The sequence below is a fragment of the Orycteropus afer genome, unplaced genomic scaffold, assembly GCF_000298275.1.
Source record: "Orycteropus afer afer isolate SDZICR_OR568_19922 unplaced genomic scaffold, OryAfe1.0 scaffold00245, whole genome shotgun sequence".
Lineage (NCBI taxonomy): Eukaryota > Metazoa > Chordata > Mammalia > Tubulidentata > Orycteropodidae > Orycteropus > Orycteropus afer.
Genome location: NW_006921832.1, coordinates 1,184,708 through 1,205,596, shown reverse-complemented (window position 1 = coordinate 1,205,596; position 20,889 = coordinate 1,184,708). Strand labels below are relative to the sequence as shown.

The following is a 20,889-nucleotide window of genomic DNA, read 5'->3' as shown; positions in this document are numbered from 1 at the left end:
TGACCCAACAAACTTGACTAAGCAACGACCTTGGACTCTGTCCTCAGAAAGCTCTCTCTACTGGTTCCTCCTATTTTCTGAGATTTTCCCAGTATTCATAGAGAAAATAATTAAACTCCCACAAATGATTTACTCTGTAACTTGCCTGAATCACCTGCCACTTTTTATCCAACATATATTAATCTTCCTATGGTCTATTCCCATCACTTTAGCTTGTTATTATCACCTGCAAAGTTGGAAATCTCACTGTTTAGGAGTTCCTGGGAAACACAAAAATTAAGCATCCAACTACTAAACAAATATTCGGTGGCTGGAATCCACCCAGAGATGCCTAGGAAGTCAGGCCTGGCAATTGGCTTCTGAAAGGTCACAGGCTTAAAATCCCTATGGAATAGTTCTACTTTACACACATGGGTTCATCATGAGTTGGAATCGACTTGTAGGCAACTAACAACAGTATTTTCCTTCAGATCATTTTTCGATGGTGCTGATGATTATGGGGATGATGATCATAATAAAGATGATGGTATAGTAGAAGATATTTTACCTTGTATTGTGCATTGATTATGGGATCTGGGTATGTTAAGTATTTGACTAACTCTCTTCTTTAATCCTCACTGCAATGCTAAAAGGAAACTTAGGCACTAAGAAGTAGGTTTTCCCCATGGTCTCAGAGCTGGTGAGTGGCAGAGCTAAGAGCTCAACTACAAAGTTCAATGTTCAATGTTCTTAGCCATGCTGTTATATCAAACAGCTGGCCCCAGGAGTGATTTCTGGGAATATCCTTCTCTTATTATTCTTATTTCAGAGAAGTGTGCATTTTACTCTTCCCCTCGTTTTCTTCTTTTTCACGAAAACACAGTTTTATTTCACATGAACTTTTAAAATTGATCACATGTTCTTTGAACAGATAAATTAAATGTTTTTATGTCCTTTTATAAATGTCAGCACAATTTATTCTTGTAAGAAAATACTCTGCCTTCTCCCAAAAGGCTATTTTTGTTTAAGAGTTTGGTATTTCTATCTTTTTTAGGATTGACTCTGCCAGATTGCTCAGAATAAAGGTAATAATAATCTATCTAGAATTCTCTAGTCTGTCATGGGCTTTCCTCAAGGACAGGAACATGTCTGCAATCTGTTTTGGGGTATAAACAGAGGGACTAAACCTGTAGCAGAGAGAAGTATAACTTGCTCCCTTGTAGGTTCCCTGGCTATATGGCAAGAGCAAATCTCTGGTTCCCTCAGCTGGTGCTCTGAATGAACTCAGAGATCTCCTAACATGACTCAGTAGCAAATTAGTAGAGAAACAATGGGAGAAGTTAAGATGGATGTTTATTGCTTAAAATCTGGAAGGAAAAATATACCACAAATAATAGTAACAACAACAAAAATAAACCAGTTTCTGTCAAATTAATTCTGACTCATGGTAACCACATGTGTTTCAGACTAGAACACATTGTATAGGATTTTCATGATCACCAGGCCTTTCTTCCAAGTCATCTCTGGGTGGGTTCAAATTGTCAACCTTTTCGTTAGCAGCCAAGCTCGTAACCATTTGCACCACCTAGAGATTCCAATAGTAATGAGAGTAACAATGTTGTTGTTGTTCTGTGCTGTTGAGTCAGCCCCGACTCATAGCGACCACTCCTTGGGTTTCTGAGGCGGTATCACTATGAAAGTAGATTGTCCAACCTTCCTTCTGAGGAGTGGCTGGTGGGTTTGAACCACCAGCCTTCTGGTTAGCAGTCAAGTGCCCTAGGCACTATGCTACCAGAGCTCCTGTAGTAATAGTATATAGTAACATGATCAATCACACTGTACTGAATGCTTAGCTTTGCTAAGAATATTTCATGTGTTAACTCATTAAATCCTTAAAATAACCCTATGGCCTCAGAGTTATTATTCTCATCCCCACTTCTCAGATGAGAAAGTTGAGGCTTCAAAAGTTTAAGTAACTTGCCTAAGGTCACATAATTAGTAAAGTTAGTGAAACAAGTTTCAAACCCAAGCAGTCTAACTCAAAACATTTCATGCTCAGTCATCATACTATGTTGTTGTTGTGTGTCATCGAGTAGATTTGGACACTTAGCGAACTTACAGGACAGAGTAGAACTGCCCCCTAGGGTTTTCTAGGTAGTAATCTTTACAGGAGCAGATTGCCAGGTTTTTCCTCCTTTGGAGCCACTGGGTGGGTTTAAACTGCTGACCTTTCAATTAATAGTCAAACATTTAAACATTGTGCCATCAAGGTTTCCCTCACTGCACTATACTACTACCTCTTAGCAAATGGTGGTTATAGATATTAAACACTATATATGTTATGTATATCACGGTCCAATCCCATTCCAACTAACAGTGGGGAGGGAGGATCTGAGGCATTTTACTGCTATGAGTTGCTACTGAAATGCATGGGCTGCTGATTGCAAAAGGGCATCTTTCTATTTTATGATGTCATTATTTTTATTAACATGAGAAAAGTGAAAGCTAATTATTCTCCACTGATCTACAAGTGCTAGATGACATGGAAAGACATGTTTCAGCTGAAGAGACAGACTTGTTTCATGTATGAGCTATTTTATCATAATGGACTTGTATATTGTTACAGGTTGTTGCTGTTAGGTGCCATTGAGCCAATTCCAATTCACGGTGACCCATGTCCAACAGAACAAAACACTGCCCTGTCCTGCGCCAGCCTCACAATCCTTGCTGTGCTTGAGCCCATCATTGCAGCCACTGTGTCAATCCATCATGTTGAGGGTTTTCCCCTTTTTCATTGACCCCGTATTTTACCAAGCATGATATCCTTCTCCAGAGATTGTTCCCTTCTGACCACATGACCCAAGTAGATGAGATGAAGTCTGGCCATTCTCGCTTCTAAGGAGCATTCTGGTTGTACTTCTTCCAGGACAGATTTGTTATAGGTTATCACTGTGAAAATAAATTATCATACTATTCTTGTCTAGTCTCATACTAAGTTCTTTTCTGTTAATCGACTTATGAAATGATGAAATTAGTGAATTCTGAAAGATTATTTTAAAAACAGCATAGCCTATCACTTTGTTTCAGAAATACTTATTATCTGTCTGAAGAGTTAAAATATTTATTTACGAGATCTGTAAAGGCGATTGGGGATATTTCTGGAATTGTCCAGAAAATCAAAGGAAACTTACAATAAAGAAATCCATTCAGTTGTTTCTAGTTTTTGGTAAAATAACGTAAGAACATATTACAAAATACTGGAATTGTTGCGTTTCAATGCTCAGTTACCTAATTTCTATTCCAATCTGATAATTTGGATAACTGGGTCATTTTTATGGTTGATGTCATGTTACTTTCTTCACTGTCATCATGATTAAAATGGGTGTTTTTGATATAATCATGCCTTTGTCAATTACTAGGCTTGGCAGGGATCTTGAGTAGTTATTTTATCCATACTTTTGCCATCTTAATCAGTCTGAGCTCTGGTGGCGTAGTGCCTAAGGCACCTGACTGCTAACCAGAAGGCTGGCGGTTCAAACCCACCAGCCACTCCTCAGAAGGAAGACTGGGCAATCTACTTCCTTAGTGATACTGCCTTGGAAACCCAAGGAGGGGTCAGTATGAGTCGGGTCCAACTCGACAGCACATAACAACAACAATCAGTCTGAGACTTGAGGGAATCTATTCTGTTTACAAAAGATCTCTCTACTGTTGAAGATCTCCTATGACACATATTGAACATTTATTCTAATACCTAACAATGCTTGAGTGACTGGAATGTGTAAGCTAAATGCCTTGTGCTATTGCTTGCATCAGTCTCCTTCTACACCATCCTTACAACAAACAAGGAGTGTTCAGCATTTGAAGTTTGATAATGTTTCCTGAATTTAGGTCCATAGCCCTGGACCCACCTCACTACAGAGGGATCTTTGATAATTTATTGAAAACAGGTGTTTTGCCAGATCCTGATTTAAAAAAGAAAGGGAGGGAGGTGTGTTTTTGGGGGAGACGGACGGACAGACAGACAGATATTCACATATATGTATGTAGGAGAGGTCTCCCAATGATTCTAAAATTAATTTGACAAAAAATCTGGAAGAGATTATCAAATAACCATTTGATAATGATTTTGGTCTACTTTGTTGTATTTATTCTGCATTTCCTTCCAAAAGGATCTGAGGTGTATTAGAAAATGCCCCAGCTATCACTAGGAAGTCACAAAGATTCATCTTAAACATATCTCATTTCCTTTATATAGTTAATATAAGGGTAGAGCTCTGGCAGCATAGTGCCTAAGGCACTTGACTGCTAACCAGAAGGCTGGTAGTTCAAACCCACCAGCCACTTCTCGGAAGGAAGACTGGGCAATCTATTTCCCTAGTGATACTGCCTCGGAAACCCAAGGAGGGGTCGCTATGAGTCAGGGCCGACTCGACGGCACATAACAACAACAACAACAAGGGTAGATTTGAGGCATGTTACAAACATGGAGAACAGCAAGGCTTTGCAGAGTCTCACAATGCATCAATAAAAGGAAGAGCTGGTCTGGATGCCAGAGGCCTAAGACGATTCACAGACGACAGACTGGTTGTGCAGGTAACTGGCTCTGTGTGACCTGGAGGAGAACGGGAAGTGAAGCAACACAGGACTTTGACTGATCTGGCCAAGATTTCAGTTACAACATTGGTGACAAATTAAATTAAATGTATTTGATAGGCTGAAGAACCAAACAACAACAAAAAAGTAAAATTTGAAGTCAGTGTACTGGAAGCACTTTCCTTAGAAAAACAGCAGGGGCTTCTAAGAGAACAGGAACCTGGACAAGCCATTGAAAAGGTTAGTATCTCTTAGGCTGCACTGGAAGCGGGCTACTGTTATGGTCACAAGAAACGGCGGTCCCTACAGAACCTGTGCTCTTGGCTCCACATCAAGGGTTTTATATTTCAGTGAGGGTTGGATAATTACAGACCCTTCATCAGAGGCTGATCAAGAGAGTTAGGTTTCTGGAAACCATGTCATATTCAGAAAGAGGTAAATAAATTAGGGATAAATACCTCAGAAAAGAGCCAACAAAGAAGAGAAATAGTCATAGAATTATTAGAATCAGAAGGGACGATAGACATAGCTTATAAAATCTCACCATTTTTCAGATAAAAGAGGCTTATTAATAACCATTTCCAATTATTTTTAAAACTTGGATGCTATTGCTTAAATCAGAGGATGCAGAACCAAATGAGTGTTTTTATTTCCTTTGTTTTAGTAGAGAGCACCTCACACTGTATCTTACCACTTTTGCCAAGTTGTCTACTGTATACCATGTTGTCTGAGTTGTGGTTCATTTCTAAAGGTGGGGAAGAGGAATTTTTTACATATACAAACCTGAAGAATGCAAATCCTACAATTTAAAAATCAAGCTCTTCTATTGCTACATTTAAATAGGACCTAATTTCAAACTAAGGAGCTCTGGTGGGGTAGTGGTTAAAGCATTTGGCTGCTAAATAAGAGGTTGGTGGTTTGAGCCCCCCAGCCACTCCATGGAAGAAAGATAAGGCAGTCTGCTTCCATAAAGATTCACAGCCTTGGAAACCCAGTGAGTCAGAATCAACTTGATGGCAGTGAATTTGGCTTTGGAATTTTAGACTATTTGTTTCATACTCATCCTTTTTTAAGGACACTTTCTGCATATGCTTTGGCTCATTTTGTGGGAATGGGAATGGATTTACCCAGAATCACCCTAATGATGCTCCCAGCTGATGGCAGGGATGCAATTCATGGCAAAGTAAAACTAGCCAACTCATTCTGGAGCTAAACCAGTAAATCTAACCTCAGCCACAGTCATCTAATCAAATACAACAAAAACATCCAAACCTTTGTATTGTTTCTCTCCACTTAAGTATTTTGTTGATGTGGACTTGGAATGACAGAAGAGTAAATAAAACATACAACAGCAAAACCATCACAGCTGATAACTGACATAATTTGCGCCCCCTGGATTTATCTGCTCCTGGTGGGCAACCTAGAGCAGAGGAAGGAACATAGGGGTGCTTGGGGCCTGGGCCACTGTAACCAAATACAACTTCTGGTTCTTTTTGTGGGTCTCATTCACAATTAGTAAAGAATAATAACTTGTATCCTTGCTCTTTCCCCTAGATTTTACCTTTTTGCCCCACCTTTATAAAGTTCACTACACTCACTCTTCCCTGTATGTCAATACCTCTATTTTTCCTTTGCCATTTTAATTGTTTTTCAATACATGTTTTAATAGTACTTGTCACCTGAAATTCTTTTGAATGAAGATTTTAAATAAATTATAAATAAAAAATATAAATAAATTCACCTAAAGTTATAGAAATCAGTTGGAAAAATAATTGGGATCTAGATTGAAAGACATCTTTTCCTTTGTTCCAAAAACTGTTTGTTGTTGTTGTTGTTATGTGCCGTCGAGTCTGCCCCGACTCATAGCGACCCCTCCTTGGGTTTCCGAGGCAGTATCACTACAGAAGTAGGATTGCCCAACCTTCCTTCCGAGGAGTGGCTGGTGGGTTTGAACCACCAGCCTTCTGGTTAGCAGTCAAGTGCTTTAGCCACTATGCTACCAGAGCTCCAAAAACTGTTTAGTAAGTACCTTTTAGAACATGAAATCTTAAAGCAACAAATTACAGTGGCTCCCATGTAGGCAGGGGTAGAGATGTATTTATAAGAGGAGAAAGATGTATTTATAAGAGGACTGCTTTTGTTTCACATTTCAGATTCTCACCATAAACACTTTTGGTCCTAGGACTGAAGGAAAGGGCAGCTGTTTTGGGGGATAGTTCTCTGTTCCTGAGTCTTTCCAATGGATTGGAATACTGGAGTCTTCAATACTTTTTTTTTTTTTTAACAGATATTGTTGGGAAGATCAATCCCCAGAGACTCAGAATTCTCAACTCCAAGGAGATGGTTGGAATGCAAAACAAAAGTTAAAAAGAAATGGTAGATGGAGAATTTGCCTGGAGCAAAGAGAAGGCAGTGCCTTCAATTTAACCTTTACCATCCCTGAAAGAGACAATGCCTTGGTGTTGGATTCTCTTCATATCTCATAAACTCTAACAGTCTAGCATTAGTTATTGTTTCAAAGCAAAAAATTAATAAAAGGCAAACACTATATGGGAGCCAACATTATTACTTGGTATTTCAAAGAGGACATACATAATAGAACATTCATTTCTTACCTTCCACAAATGAAATGGCTCTTAGTGTGGGCTTATTTTCTTAATAGGCAGAAAGCAAACTCAGGAAACTCATCTTTCTTCCTTCATTCCTGACTTCTTGACTGCTGTGTGATTTCCTCTGAGCCCTAATCTATATATCCATTAGCTGAGGAGGCCACCAAAATTTAACAACTACCTACTCATGAAGCTATAGAACTCAATGACTCTACCTCACCAAAAAGGCAACTCTATGGTCTTTCAGAAACTAAAGTATCAAGTAAGAGTCCAATGAAGAGCAATAAGAACCTTCTCAATGAAGCAATCCTCAGACAGAAGGCAAAAGAGAGGGTTCTGCTCAGCAGTGGGGGCAAGAGGAACAAGAAGGAATATAACACGACGGTATATGAATTGATTGCTAAAATGCAGCCCTGATGCCCATCAGTTACCAGTTGTTGTTCTAAATCATGGTGGCCCCACATGTAGAACTCTGCTCCATAGAGTTTTTAATGGCTGATTTTTTGGAAGTAGATGGCCAGGCTTTTCTTCTAAGGTATCTCTGGGTGGATTCAAACCTCCAACCTTTTGGTTAGCAGCCAAGTGTGTTAACTGTTTGCACCACTTTGATGCATACTCCCCTCTAATTCCTTTAGACCACTGCCCTGTCCCTGAGGTGGTACCTTTGGCCAGAAAGCAGAGCACTCTGCTGCTTCCCCTTCCCCAGCACTCTCCTGGGCCCTCCTCCACCCCTACCCCTCACTCTACCTCAATGGTATATTGCTCAAAGATGCGCAGCTGCAGGAAGATGTCCAGCTTAATCTTCCGTTCATGGAACAGCTCCTCCATCTGCACCTGGGCATCGTCCAGCTGCTGAAGGACGGACTCAATGTGGCTGATGGAACTACTGTGGGGCATCTTGTTGTTGGACACAGCTGAGTCCCTGTGGCAGAGTGGAGAGAAAAGAAGGGAGGGAGGGACCTTGCCATGTTAAAAGTGACAGAGAAAAGAGGGGGCTTTAGAATCTGAGCAAGGTGGATGAGAGTCAGTTAAATCATTCAATCAATAGACATTTATCAAACTTCTCTTATGACCCTGATACTATCTACTTAGGTGAACCAAAGATATAAGCACTCTCTTTTGGGTTCACAGCACCATATTATTAAAACTAGCTGCTTTATTGTTCCTCAAACAGAATTGTGAAAGGGATCAAATAAAAATAATATATTGGGAAGGATTCTCAAAGGCACAACATTAGAGAAATGGAATGGTTCCATATACATGTATAGTCTTAATACACTCATGCATACATATATCACAGTACATAATGGGAGACAAATGAAAGGCACATAGAAAACAAACCATCCTATTTACCTCATAGGATTGTTGTTAAAATGAGATGGGATCATGGCTGCCAAAATTAGCCATACTCTTTACAATGCTATGCCAAGTTATGGACTGATGGTAAACAAGTTTTAAGCCATAGTTAGGAAAGTATTGGGTCTGGAGTCTGCAAATCAGAGTAAGTCTCAGTTCTGACATGCATGGGCTGGTGATCTTAGGAAATTACCTCTCTGAGCCCCAGTTTCCTCACCTATAAAATGGGTGAATAACCCTGCCCTGCTCACTCCACAGTTACTGCTAAATGAGACAGTGTATGTGAAAGTGCTCTGCGACCAGTAACGTGCTGTGTGAACAGTTATCAATTCTGAAAGGTTACAAATGTAGTGTCAAGTGTCAATTGAGGCACCGAGTCAAGGCTCATAGCAGACTGGGTCAACCAACAAAGGTTTCCAAGAGGAAAGTTCAGATTTGAGGGTCTGAAGAAAATAATGAACACAGGCAGGTAGATGACAGGGAGTGTGCTTTCTGAGCGAGAGAATCTGTATAAAAGAGGTGGTGGCAGGTAACACATTGTGGAAGTGAAACAAGAGATAAACCAATTGACCTGCTCAGAGAAGTGAGGTGATGCTGAGACCTGCTAAGAGATAATTATGGTAGGGACACCACTGAGGTTATTAAGAAGTTTAAATTCTATAGGACCATCAGTAAAAGAGTCCTAATAATTACAGTAAACTGGCACATTATTTTGTGATCTCTTGGTTTCTTATGCAGTTTAAGAAGTCCAAGGGCAATTACTTTGAAATCCTTTCACTAGCAGGCTTTCTGGAAACTTTTTGTTAGAGATTGAATTATGTCCCCCCAAAATACATGTTGTAAATTTAAACTCTATGCCTGTGATTATAATCCCAATTGAGAATGGCTTGTCTTTGTTATGTTAATGAGACAGGATTAGTATAGGGTGTATTTTGAGTCAATCTCTTTTGAGATATAAAAGAGATTAAACAAGCATAAGAGAAGCAGAGAGGAGAGAAGAGAGATACGACGTCACATGAAGATTCCCCAGGAGCAGAAGCTCAAAGAGACAAAGATCTTCCTCCAGAGCCAGCAGAGAGAAAAAAACTTCCCTTACCGTTGGTACCCTGAATTTGGACTTCTAGCCTCAAACTATGAGAAACTAAATTTCTCTTTGTTAAAGCCACCCACTCATGGTATATGTGTTATAGCAGCACTAGATAACTAAATATCTTTCCATTTTAGCCCCATCCATACCTAGTCCTTCTAGGCCTGTTTGATTCAGAACCAATGGTATCTGAGCTCATATCCTCTGTTTCTGAAGAGAGCGTCAGGCCAGATTGTTAAAATCCTCGCCTTCTATAATTTTGAGAACCCCCAACTCCTACCTCCACACCCTGGCCTCTTTGAGCATGAAGGAGGCAAGGCTCCTCTCCACCTGGATAACCACTGCACAGATACTGCCAATTGTGAAGAGAACCTAAGAGATGCATTTGATACTACCCATTATGCATTTGCTCAGGATTTAGCTGCTGGAATATGATCATCTTTTTGAACTACTCATCTCAGTATTTCTCCAGCACAGTTTCCAGAAAGGAAGAGAATGATTTCTGACCATTTCATACAGTATCTATGTCAGCATCATATTCACTAGGGATCAGTGAGAGAGTGTAGAGACCACCTACCTTATCCCTTCAGTGATGTATGCCAGAAGAATCACGGGGACTTAGAGAAGATGTGTTCTGGCATGTGTGTGAAGCATCCTGCCAATGGCCACTAAGCACCATTTACATTGTTTTTTTTTTTTTTTTTCCTCTTTAGTCTTGAAGTCAGAGAAGAGAGCTGTTAAAGATTGAATTGTGTCTCCCCAAAATATGTGTTGGGATCCTAATCTCTACACCTATGGATGTGATCCCATTTGGGAATAGAGCTCTCTTTTTCATGTTAATTAGGTCTTATCCGTGTAGGATTTGTCTTAAACCTAATGCATTTGAGTTATAAAAAATATAGGTTGGATAGGAAGAGAAGTAAGTAGAAAATGGGAGTAAGATAGATCCCATATGGAGATTACCAAGGAGTTGAGGATAGAAGCTGAAAGAGACAAATATTGTCCTCTAGAGAAAACAGAGAAAGAGAGTCTTCCCCTAGAGCCAGTACACTGAATTTGGACTTCCAGACTCCTAAACTATGCAAAAATAAGCTTTTCATTAAAGTCATTCTCTTGTGATGTTTTTGTTACAGCAGTATCAGCAAACTAAGACAGGAACCTAAGCTATAGTCAGGCTACTGGAGGGATGAATGGTCACCGGTAGTTCTTGGTCACATGCCTGTGACACTGTCTAAAATCTATGGAACTTAAACTTGTAGAACAGGCATCACTCACATCATTGCCTTCATCATCATTGAACAGCCTTAAGCTCCTAGGCATTGTGCAATGTTGGCAGAAGTTAAAAGCAAGTGGCATCTACACAAGATCAGCCTCACAAAGATAAAGGCACCTAAGCTCATGAAAAGTATTTGGAGAGAGAACACAAAACCATCACAAAATTCCTGAGCTGACAGAGCTCCCATAGTGAACCCTTAATTACACAGATGAAACAGCTGAGCTGAGGCGCAGAGAAGTTAAGTGACTGCTCACTGGTTGGATTTTTCTTCACAAACAAGTGACAGTGGAGTTTCCTAGGTAGGCAAAAAGAACTGTCATGTATTTTATATTCATGAATATGAATTGGGGGAAGGGAAAGAGTTTGCTTTATTTGTGAGCAACAAGAGCACTCAGAAGATCTCATGTGTGTCTGGAATAGTAATAATTAATTTCCAACAGAAAAACATGCTAGGGCTTTCTAGTGGTAATTTCTCATTGTTTATATAATTGGACAACTGGTATGGGGTAGGGGAGGGGAAGCACTGCCCAACTGGAGTAATTCCCTAAGGCCCCAAGGCTGGCCTGGGACTTGATGAGATTATTTCTGTCCACAGCTGGCACAAGTCCCAGCACTCAGTGATTTTTGGATGGGAACAAGTCCCTGCAGGCAGGGATCATTAGCACCATCAAATCCTATTTATACAGCACCTGGGCATGGGGTTGGTTGCTGGGGGGCTTGCTCAAGGCCTCATGACACTCTCATCTGAGGAGTCAGTGCCCTTGACAGGGATGTGAAACTTTTGATTTGATGCCAACAAAAAGGAGAAAATGGTGGGTAATTCCAAATGAATATAAGTTTTAGATAGGTTTAGGTTAATACAGAAGGAGTTTTCTTTTCTGGGTAGCACAGAGGAATGATGGGAAGGCCATAAGTGGATACTGGGGAAATAAATGTGACAATATCACACACTCTCTACATCTTCATAAGGCCAAAACCAACCATCAGCAAATGGTCACGTTGCAGACTGGGCACTCAAGTTCAGAATTCAGTGTAAGATTAGATGCCAAATAACACTACTTTCCACAATAGCTATTTTTCCATATGACCAAATATGCCATAATTCTTAATGATGATGTTATTTACTAATTGCTGTAAAACATCTTGAATGATAAATTATGCTTGGAAACATAAGAGCTTTCACATTTATTATTTCAGTCTAAACTCAAGTTAGGTATGGTGGCAGGCATTTTTATATCTTACAAATGGAGAAACTGAAGCTCACACAAGACCACAAAGCTGGTCATGGCTGAGTCAAGACTGAGACATGACTTATCTCACTTCTAGCCCGAGCCATTTCCCACTGGAAAGCACTGCCATGCTGACCTGGCCTCGCTGGGCTCCCCCAGGGAGGGAGGCGCTGACCTGAGCTGCTGGATAAGGTCTTCGCCTTCCTTGATGACATTGAGTGTGGCATCCAGTGTGGCTGTCTGCTGTTGCTGGAACTGCTTGATCAGCTCCTGGACTGCATCTACAGAGTCTGCACAGACATCCTCCAGCATCTCCTTCTGAAGGTCTTCCATCCATGTCCACAACTGTGGAGAGAGAGCAGAGACTCCACTCAGAGCAGATAGGAGAGGCCAGGGCTGAGGAAAGGACAAGGAAGCCTGACTGAGGTCACCCAAACTACCCTCAACCACTAGTGCAACATGAGATCTCTTCTCATCACATCTCTAGGTCAGTTTGTGTTTATATATTTATATTCATTACCCGTATTTGCTAAGTTTACCCCATTAGAATTGGCATTCCCTAAAGATGACTTTACTCCCCTGAGGTTTAGGGAAACCTGCAGGTGTAATCTCAGAGCATGGACAACATTACTGCATCTTTTCAAAATGAAGAAAGCAGGGTCTGTGCACACTGTTCTCCAGGCAGCCAGACATTGATTCCTATAAATTATAATGAGGTTTCATGTATACAACAAAGAACGTGCTGCTCATTAAGAACCAAATGAATATTATCAAATATAATCTGTGCTGTGTTAAATTATTTTGCTCTTTTCAGGATTGCTAGGTTGGTTGGAAAGTGGAATGCTAAAGATGTAGCTTATCTTAATTTCAATACAAGTATGAAACATTTTCCCCATCATATTCAAGATGATGAAATGCAGCCAGGATGATATTATTGGTTAGATAACTTAAAAAGAGCTAAGTATAATGTTTTGAACTGAAATAAGCACTGAATGTTCGGGAGTTAGACTGAATTACTGAAAACTAATTTTTTTGACAGCTCTTCCTCACACTTAAATAGGAACTCTGATGGCAATGTGGTTAAAGCATTGGGCTGTGAATCAAAATATTGGCGGTTCAAACCCACCAGGCAGGAGAAAGATGAAGCTTCCGTAAAGATTTACAGCCTTGGAAACCCCATGGCCCAGTTCTACTTTGTTTTATAGGGTTGCTATGAGTTGGAATCGACTCAATGGCAGTGGGTTTGGGTTTTCCTCACACTTAGGATAGGTCTCCAGTGCCATGCCACAGGGCTCCACTTTTGCCTGCTTTCACTGAGTATTCTTTATAAATGATGGTGAGAAAGATGAAACTACAAGGCTTTGCCTAACTAACAGGAAAATTCAACTCAGGACTTTATCAGGAAAAAGGTCAGTAGTGATAGCAAATTGATTTGGAAGCCAGAGATGTGTATTTCAGTCCTTGTTCTTCCCATAAGTTGTGGGTGCCACTGAGCAAATCACTGTATCCTTTGACCTCCATGACTTCATGTGTGAAATAGATCAGGAAAAACAAGGAAAAATAATTAGTTACCTTCTAGTTCTAATATTCTAATAAGTTTTCAAAATTAGGAACATGGATAAATACTTAGTTTGTGAATATTATTTTATCTAGTTAGTTCTCAGTATGGAAAACCATGTTTAGCTTTTGCAATAAGGGATAAAGAAAAGAAACAATATAGAGAGATTAATAATCTTCAAGATTTTTGACAGGTTATTCTTTGTTCTAGAGACAAGAGAGGTACTAGATATGACAGAAAAGATTGGATTAACAAATTGATTAGTAAGTCCTGTAGATAGGAAATAAGGAGGTTTAAAAAATTTCTTTCTTTGGACAGGTAACTTTTCTGAGCCTCAGTTTCCTCATCTGTAAAAGAGAAAAATAAGATAAATTTATTGATAAGGATTTTATTTAAAATAATTTTAAGTACCAATGTTAAGCTCTTTTAATGGCTTGAAGGTTTTGGGGTTTGTTTTTTCCTTAAAAACTTAAATGTAAGTAAGATTGTAAGCACCTGTAATATAAATGTAAGCAAAAACTTAGTGGAAGTCTAGAGAAGAAAGTCAGCATTATTCCTTTCTGAGGAAATCCACCCTGACCTATGATACTCCCTCCACCTGGTGATCATACAGCTAAATTGTGTTGCTGTTCTTAGGTGCCACTGAGCTGACTATGACTCACAGCAACCCTATGTACAACAGAATGAAACGCTGCCCAGTCATGCACCATCCTCACAATCCTTGCTGTATTTCACCCCATCACTGCAGCCACTGTGTCAATCCACCATGTGGGTCTTCCCCTTTTTTGCCAACCCTTTACTTTACCAAGCATGATCTCCTTCTCTAGGGAATGGTCCCTTCTGACCACATGACCAAAGTAAATGAGTTGAAGCCTGGCCATTTTCGCTTCCAAGGAGCATTCTGGCTGTACTTCTTCCCTGACAGATTTGTTCATTCTTCTGGCAGTCCAAGGCATTTTCAGTATTTTTCACCAACACCATAATTCAAGGGCATCAACTCTTTATTCATTGTTCAGCTTTCACATGCATATGAGGCTATTGAAAATACCATGGCTTGGGTTAGGAGCACCTTAGTCTTCAAAGTGACATCTCTGCCTATTAACACTTCAAACAGCAGCAGATTTGAATACGATGCCTGATTTCTTGACTGCCGCTTCCATGGGTTTTGATTGTGGATCCAAATAAAATGAAATCCATGACAACTTCAATCTTGTCTACATTTATTGTGATGTTGCTTATTGGACCAGTTGTGGGGATTTTTTTTTTTTTTTTCATGTTGAGATGTAATCCATACCAAGGACTGCAGTTTCTGATCTTCATCTAGTGAGTGCTTCAAGTCATCTTCATTTTCAGCAAGCAAGGTTGTGTATCCTCATATCACAGGTTGTTAATGAGTTTTCCTCTAATTATGATTCTGTGTTCTTATACATATAGTCCAGCTTCTTGGAATATTTGTTTAGCATATAGATTGAATGAGTATGGTGAAAGGATACAATGACAGCCTCCTGGCCTATGTACAGGTTCCTCATGAGCACAATTAAGTGATTTGGAATTCAAATTCTTTGCAATGTTACCCATAATTTGTTATGATCCACACAGTCTAATGCCTTTGCATAGTCAATAAAACACAGGTAAATACCGTCCTGGTATTCTTTACTTCCAGACAATATCCATCTGACATCAGCAATGGTATCTCTTGTTCCATGTCTTCATCTGCATCTGCCTTGAATTTCTGGAAGTTACCTGTCAACAGACTGCTGTAACTGTTTCTGAATTATCTTCAGCAAAATTTTACTTGCATGCAATATTAACAATATTGTTCAATAATTTATATGTTCTGTTGGATCACCTTTCTTTGGAATGGGCACAAACATGAATCTCTTCCAGTTGGCTAGGTAGCTGTCTTCCAAATTTCTTGGCATAAATGAGTAAGCACCTCCAGCACTGCATCCATTTGTTGAAACGTCTCTGTGAGTATTCCATCAATTCCTGGAGCCTTATTTTTCACTAGTTCCTTCTGTTTAGCTTGGACTTCTTTCAATATCATTGATTTTGATCATATGCTACCTCTTGAAATAGTTGAATATCAATTAGTTCTTTTTGGTACAGTGACTCTGTGTATTCCTTCCATCTTCTTTTTCATATCATTCAATATTTTGCCCATAGAATCCTTCAATATTGTAACTTGAGGCTTGAATTTTTTCTTCAGTTTTTTCAGCTTAAGAAATGCCAAGTGTGTTCTTCTCTTTTGGTTTTCTAACTCCAGGTTTTTGTGCATTTCATTATAATAATTGACTTTGTTTTGTTGAGTTGTCCTTTGAAATCTTCTGTTTAGCTCTTTTATCTCATTATTTCTTCCATTCACTTTAGTTACTTTCTATTCAAGAACCAATTTCAGAGTCTCTTCTGACATCCATTTTGGTTTTATCTTCCTTTCTTAGTTTTTAATGACCATTTGCTTTCTTCATGCATGATGTTCCTGATGTCATCCCACAACTTGTCTGATTTTCAGTCACTGGTCAAATCTATTCTTCAGATGATCTCTAAATTCAAGTGGGATATAATCAAGGTCATATTTTGGCTCTTGTGGACTTGTTTTTAATTTTCTTCAGCTTCAACTTGAACTTGCTTATGAGCAATTGATGGCCTGTTCCACTCCTGGCCCTGTTTTGACTGATGACATTGAGCTTTTCCATTGCCTCTTTCCACAGATGTAGTTGATCTGGTCCTGTGTATTTCATCTAGCAAGGTTGACATGTAGAGCCACCATTTATGTTGTTGAAAAAAGGTATTTGCAATGACTAAGTTTTGCAAAATTCTATCATGTGATCTCTGGCATCACTTCTGCCAATAGGGCCATATATTCCAACTACCAATGATTCTTCTTCGTTTCCAACTTTTGCATTCTGATCACCAGTAATCATCCATACATCTTGATTGCATGTTTGGTCAATTTCAGACTGCAGAAGTGATAAAAGTCTTCAATTTCTTCATCTTTGGCTATAGTGGTTGGTACATAAATTTGAATAATAGCACAATGAACTGGTCTTCCTTGTAGGCGTATGGATTTTATCCTATCACTGACAGCATTGGACTTTAGGATCGATCTTGCAATGCTCTTCTTGATGATAAATGTGATGCCATTCCTCTTCAATTTGTCATTAGTAGACCATATGATTGTCTGATTCAAAATGGTGAGAACCAGGCAATTTCAACAGGAGATTGATCTGTATGCGTTCCATTTCACTTCCAGCAATTTCCAATTTTCCTAGATTCAGATTCTGTATATTCCATATTCTGATTATTAATGAATATTTGCAGCTGTTTCTTCCTATTGTGAGTCACGCCCCATCAGCAAATAAAGTCCTGAAGCTTTATTCCATCCACATCATTAGGGTCAACTCTACTTTGAGGAGGAAGCTCTTCAGTCGTATTTTGAGTGTCTTCCAACCTGAGGGGTTCATCTTCTGGCACTACATCAGCCAATGTTTCGGGGCTATTCATAATTTTTTCCAGTAACGTATCAGATAGTCTTTCACTGCTATTCATAATTTCACTGGCCAATATTTTCAGAAGTGGATGGCCTCTTCCTTCTTCCAATTCTGTCTTAGTCTGGAAGCTCTGCTGAAACCTGTCCACCAGGGGTAATCTTGCTGATATTTGAAATACTGGTGGCATAGCCTCCAGCCTCACAACAACACACAAGACACCATAGTATGAAAAACTGATAGACGAGTGGTAGAGATATATTGTAGGGACAGTCAAAGTCAATGAGGTGTCAGCATTGTAAACTTCAAGGTTTCTTCGAGAAAGACTGGAAATCTGTGGATGCACCCTAACCACTGAAGTCATTTATTAGAAAATTGTGTCCTCTCCCAAAATACTATTTGATTACTGAAATTAAATTGATTTCTCACTCAGATTTCTGTTCTTATATACCACTATCTTACAAAGAAACTCTTCTTTAAGGTACAGTTGAAAACTACTAAGGAGAATCAGCTAATATATAATAACTAAAGCAAGATAAACCTCAGTTCAGGGGTTAATAGCCTGACAAGAAAATGAAGAGGGCCATTCTATCTTCCAGAGCATAAGATGTCAAATAAAATTTGTCAGTGATTGAAGAGAATCTGACTCAGAAATAGGGAACGGGATTACAGCAAAAGTGTTGGGGATATCCTTCTCTATTTTCCTTCTATACTCAAAACTAAAACTCATTATCGTTGAGTCAATTCCAACTCATAGCAACCCCCTTTGGGTTTCCGAGGCAGTAAATCTTTAAGGAAGTAGGTAGCCCAGTCTTTCTTCCACAGAGTGGCTGGTAGTTTTGAACCACCAGCCTTCTGGTTAGCAGTGAAATGCCTTAGGCACTATGCCACCAGAGTTCCTTATTTTCCTTCTATAGGATAGGAAAACAAACAATCAAAACTAGAGAGATAGGAATTTTTTAATGAAATTGAAATTTACTGGGAATAATTCTTGATTCTTTCCTTCTCTAGTTAGCTGTGACCTTGGGCAAATTACCTTATTTCTCTGGGATTCAATTACCTCATATACGAAATAGAAGGTAGGTGTAGGGGTGTGTGTGTGTGTGTGTGTGTGTTTGTGTGTGTGTTTATATATAGAGTCCCACTAACTTGTTTCCAAGATCCCTTCCAGCTCTAACATGTTACAGTTTCTCTTCAGAAGCCAACGTACAGAAGAGAGCAGTAATAAAAATGTTCCTCTAAGCTGAAAAACTGTAAGCATGAATTTAACATCAAGAAATACAATGTCCAGAGAGCTTAACACTACTTTGAGGCTAATTTTGATACCAAGATAATATGCTCTTTAAAATCTGGAAAGCTTAAGTAGAGAGCCACCTGTGAAATCCTGAGACCAAATGCACACAGTCATCACCTAGTGGCAGCAATATTAAATTTCAGGGTCATAATTTTGAATAAGCACTTCTGAGGCTTAATACCTTAAAGTAGTCATAAACAAACACTGGTATCACTAAACCATGAGTAAGGATCAATATTCCATTTCTTCAGCTGCAATCTTGCTGCTATTGGACTATCTTGTAGGTCTCTTTTGTGTGTGTGTATTCACCTGATTTAGTTCTGAAGTGCATGCTCAGATTGAAGAGTCCAGATTACAGAGCTACCTTTATAGATAATTTACTATCAGGCGACTCATGAGACTCAGGTAGAATGATCTTCTCTCACTTTAAGATACCACATGCCAACGATTGCCAGAGCTAATTAGGAAAAATCATGGAGTATCTTAGCAGTATGTGTATCGGCAGAACCACATGTTTTTCTTTACTGTTGTATATTTTGTTTTTTCTCTCCTTGGCTAATCCTCTTTATCCTCTACTTGTCTAGAGTATCACATTTTAGCACGGCACCTTCTTCATCAATCCTCATTCTCCCAAAGAGAATACTATGATTCAGACATTTTCAGACTCTTTCCTCTTGATCAAAATGCACCTGTGCTGTGTTTCATTCTTTCCGAGTTCTGCTTTCTGTTTGGACATGATTACTTAGAGCAAACTGACATATACATTTGAATGGCTCTGCATCCTCTTTTCCTCAGTAAATATATGTGGTTGTGGCCAAAAATACCTAATCCAAGAAAATGAGTCTAATCTGAGAATTTCTGGAACTTTGGGAAGGGTACAGCTAAGGAAATCTTTTATTGCTATATATAAGGTTAGCCTTAATCTTGAAACCATGGGTGCAGTGGTGGTCCAGTGGTAAAATTCTCCCCTTCCAAGTGCTGGGTTTAACTCCCAGACAATTCACATCACACACAGCCAACACTCACCTATCTTTGGGGGTTTGCATGTTTTTTTTATGATGCTGAACAGGTTTTAGTGGAGCTTCCAGAACAAGACAAAGAAGAAAGACCTGGAGACCTACTTCCAAAAATCAGCCAGTGAGAATGCTATGGATGCCAAGGTTCAGATCCACAACAAGACTGTTCAGTTGTACCCAGGGGCACCATGATTGGGGGCAATGCAATGGCAGCTGATAACAACAGTGAAACTGTGAAGTTAGGAGGTGCCAGTACATAGACCCTATACTGCTTGTATGATTGGGCAGGTGGAGAAAACAACAACCGAAAAAGGCAGGAAGGGAGAAGGCGAGGAAGAAGGAAACTAGGAGGTTTGTAGAAATAATGAAACTTATGGATGAGTGAGTGGTCAAGGAAACAGGTTATTTTACTTCATCACTTTCTCCTGCTGATTGGTTGTTCCATTTGCACAGCTCTGACAGCCATTGTACTGATACAATTGATTGAGGCCTAGGATATTGATATAGAATGGCTCCATCAGGCTTTCAAGGCAGTGGCCTTTCAGAAGCAGAATGCCAGGGCTGTTTTCAGAGGCACCTCTGGGTGGGTTCAAACCACCAACCTTTTGGATATTAGTTGGGCACTTAACCATTTGCGCCATAAGGAGCTACTTTGTTCTTGAGACCATCATTCCTTTTGAAGACTGATTTTAGTTCTAGGATGGGTGGGTGAAGGAATATGTGTACATGTTAGTGTCTGTGATATGTGTTTGTATGTGTATTTGCACCTTTTTGAGCAGGGAATTGCATGGAAGAATGATTCTTCAAGGTTCGAAATAAATGGAAGTGGGCATTTAATTAAGTAAGCTGTCTTATAAAGAGCTGTGGTTGATTACTTTGGTCACTTTCCTAAGTTAATTTGACCCTCATATTCTTAGTATAAAGGTATCTAAAAGTGGATATTTTGAAAGCCCATTAGTTGCAACCTTTCCATGGGAATATAGCAAGGAAAGAGAATTCTGTCTGCACAACCTCTGCAGAGCAGATGACACTTGCTATAGTGCCAAATGCCGCCTCTCCAGACACAGAAAATGAAGACTCAGGTCAACACTGCTCCCTACGGCCTCTCTCGCTCTCCAAGTCAGCAAACATAACTGTCTTCCCTCTTAGCCCTAGGCAAAATGAAGATATTTGAAAGTTCAGTACAATCTTTACTAAAAGCTGAGGCACTGAACGCATAAGAAGGTCCCAAGAACATGTTTGTCAATTCTTTTCATTGAGTAGTTCTTCAAAGTAGGAATGAAAAGTTGTTTAGTTTTGGTTCCGGCAAGATGGCGGACTAGGCAGAAGGATTGCACAGACCCTCTTCAACAAAGAAAAGGGAAACCAATTAACACAGACACAGAAGATAATCTTGGACCC

The 20,889-nt window shown here is 39.5% G+C and overlaps 1 protein-coding gene across 1 annotated transcript in view; it reads right to left on the bottom strand.

Moving 5' to 3' along the window:
• Positions 1–20,889, bottom strand: part of KALRN (kalirin RhoGEF kinase) — a 1,074,930-nt gene that overhangs the window by 429,887 nt on the left and 624,154 nt on the right. The window contains exons 12-13 of the mRNA XM_042782122.1: positions 12,269–12,477; positions 7,932–8,106 (exon numbers count right to left, since the gene is read on the bottom strand). Coding sequence (XP_042638056.1) covers positions 7,932–8,106; positions 12,269–12,477 — 384 coding nt within the window. The remainder of the gene's footprint in view (positions 1–7,931; positions 8,107–12,268; positions 12,478–20,889) is intronic.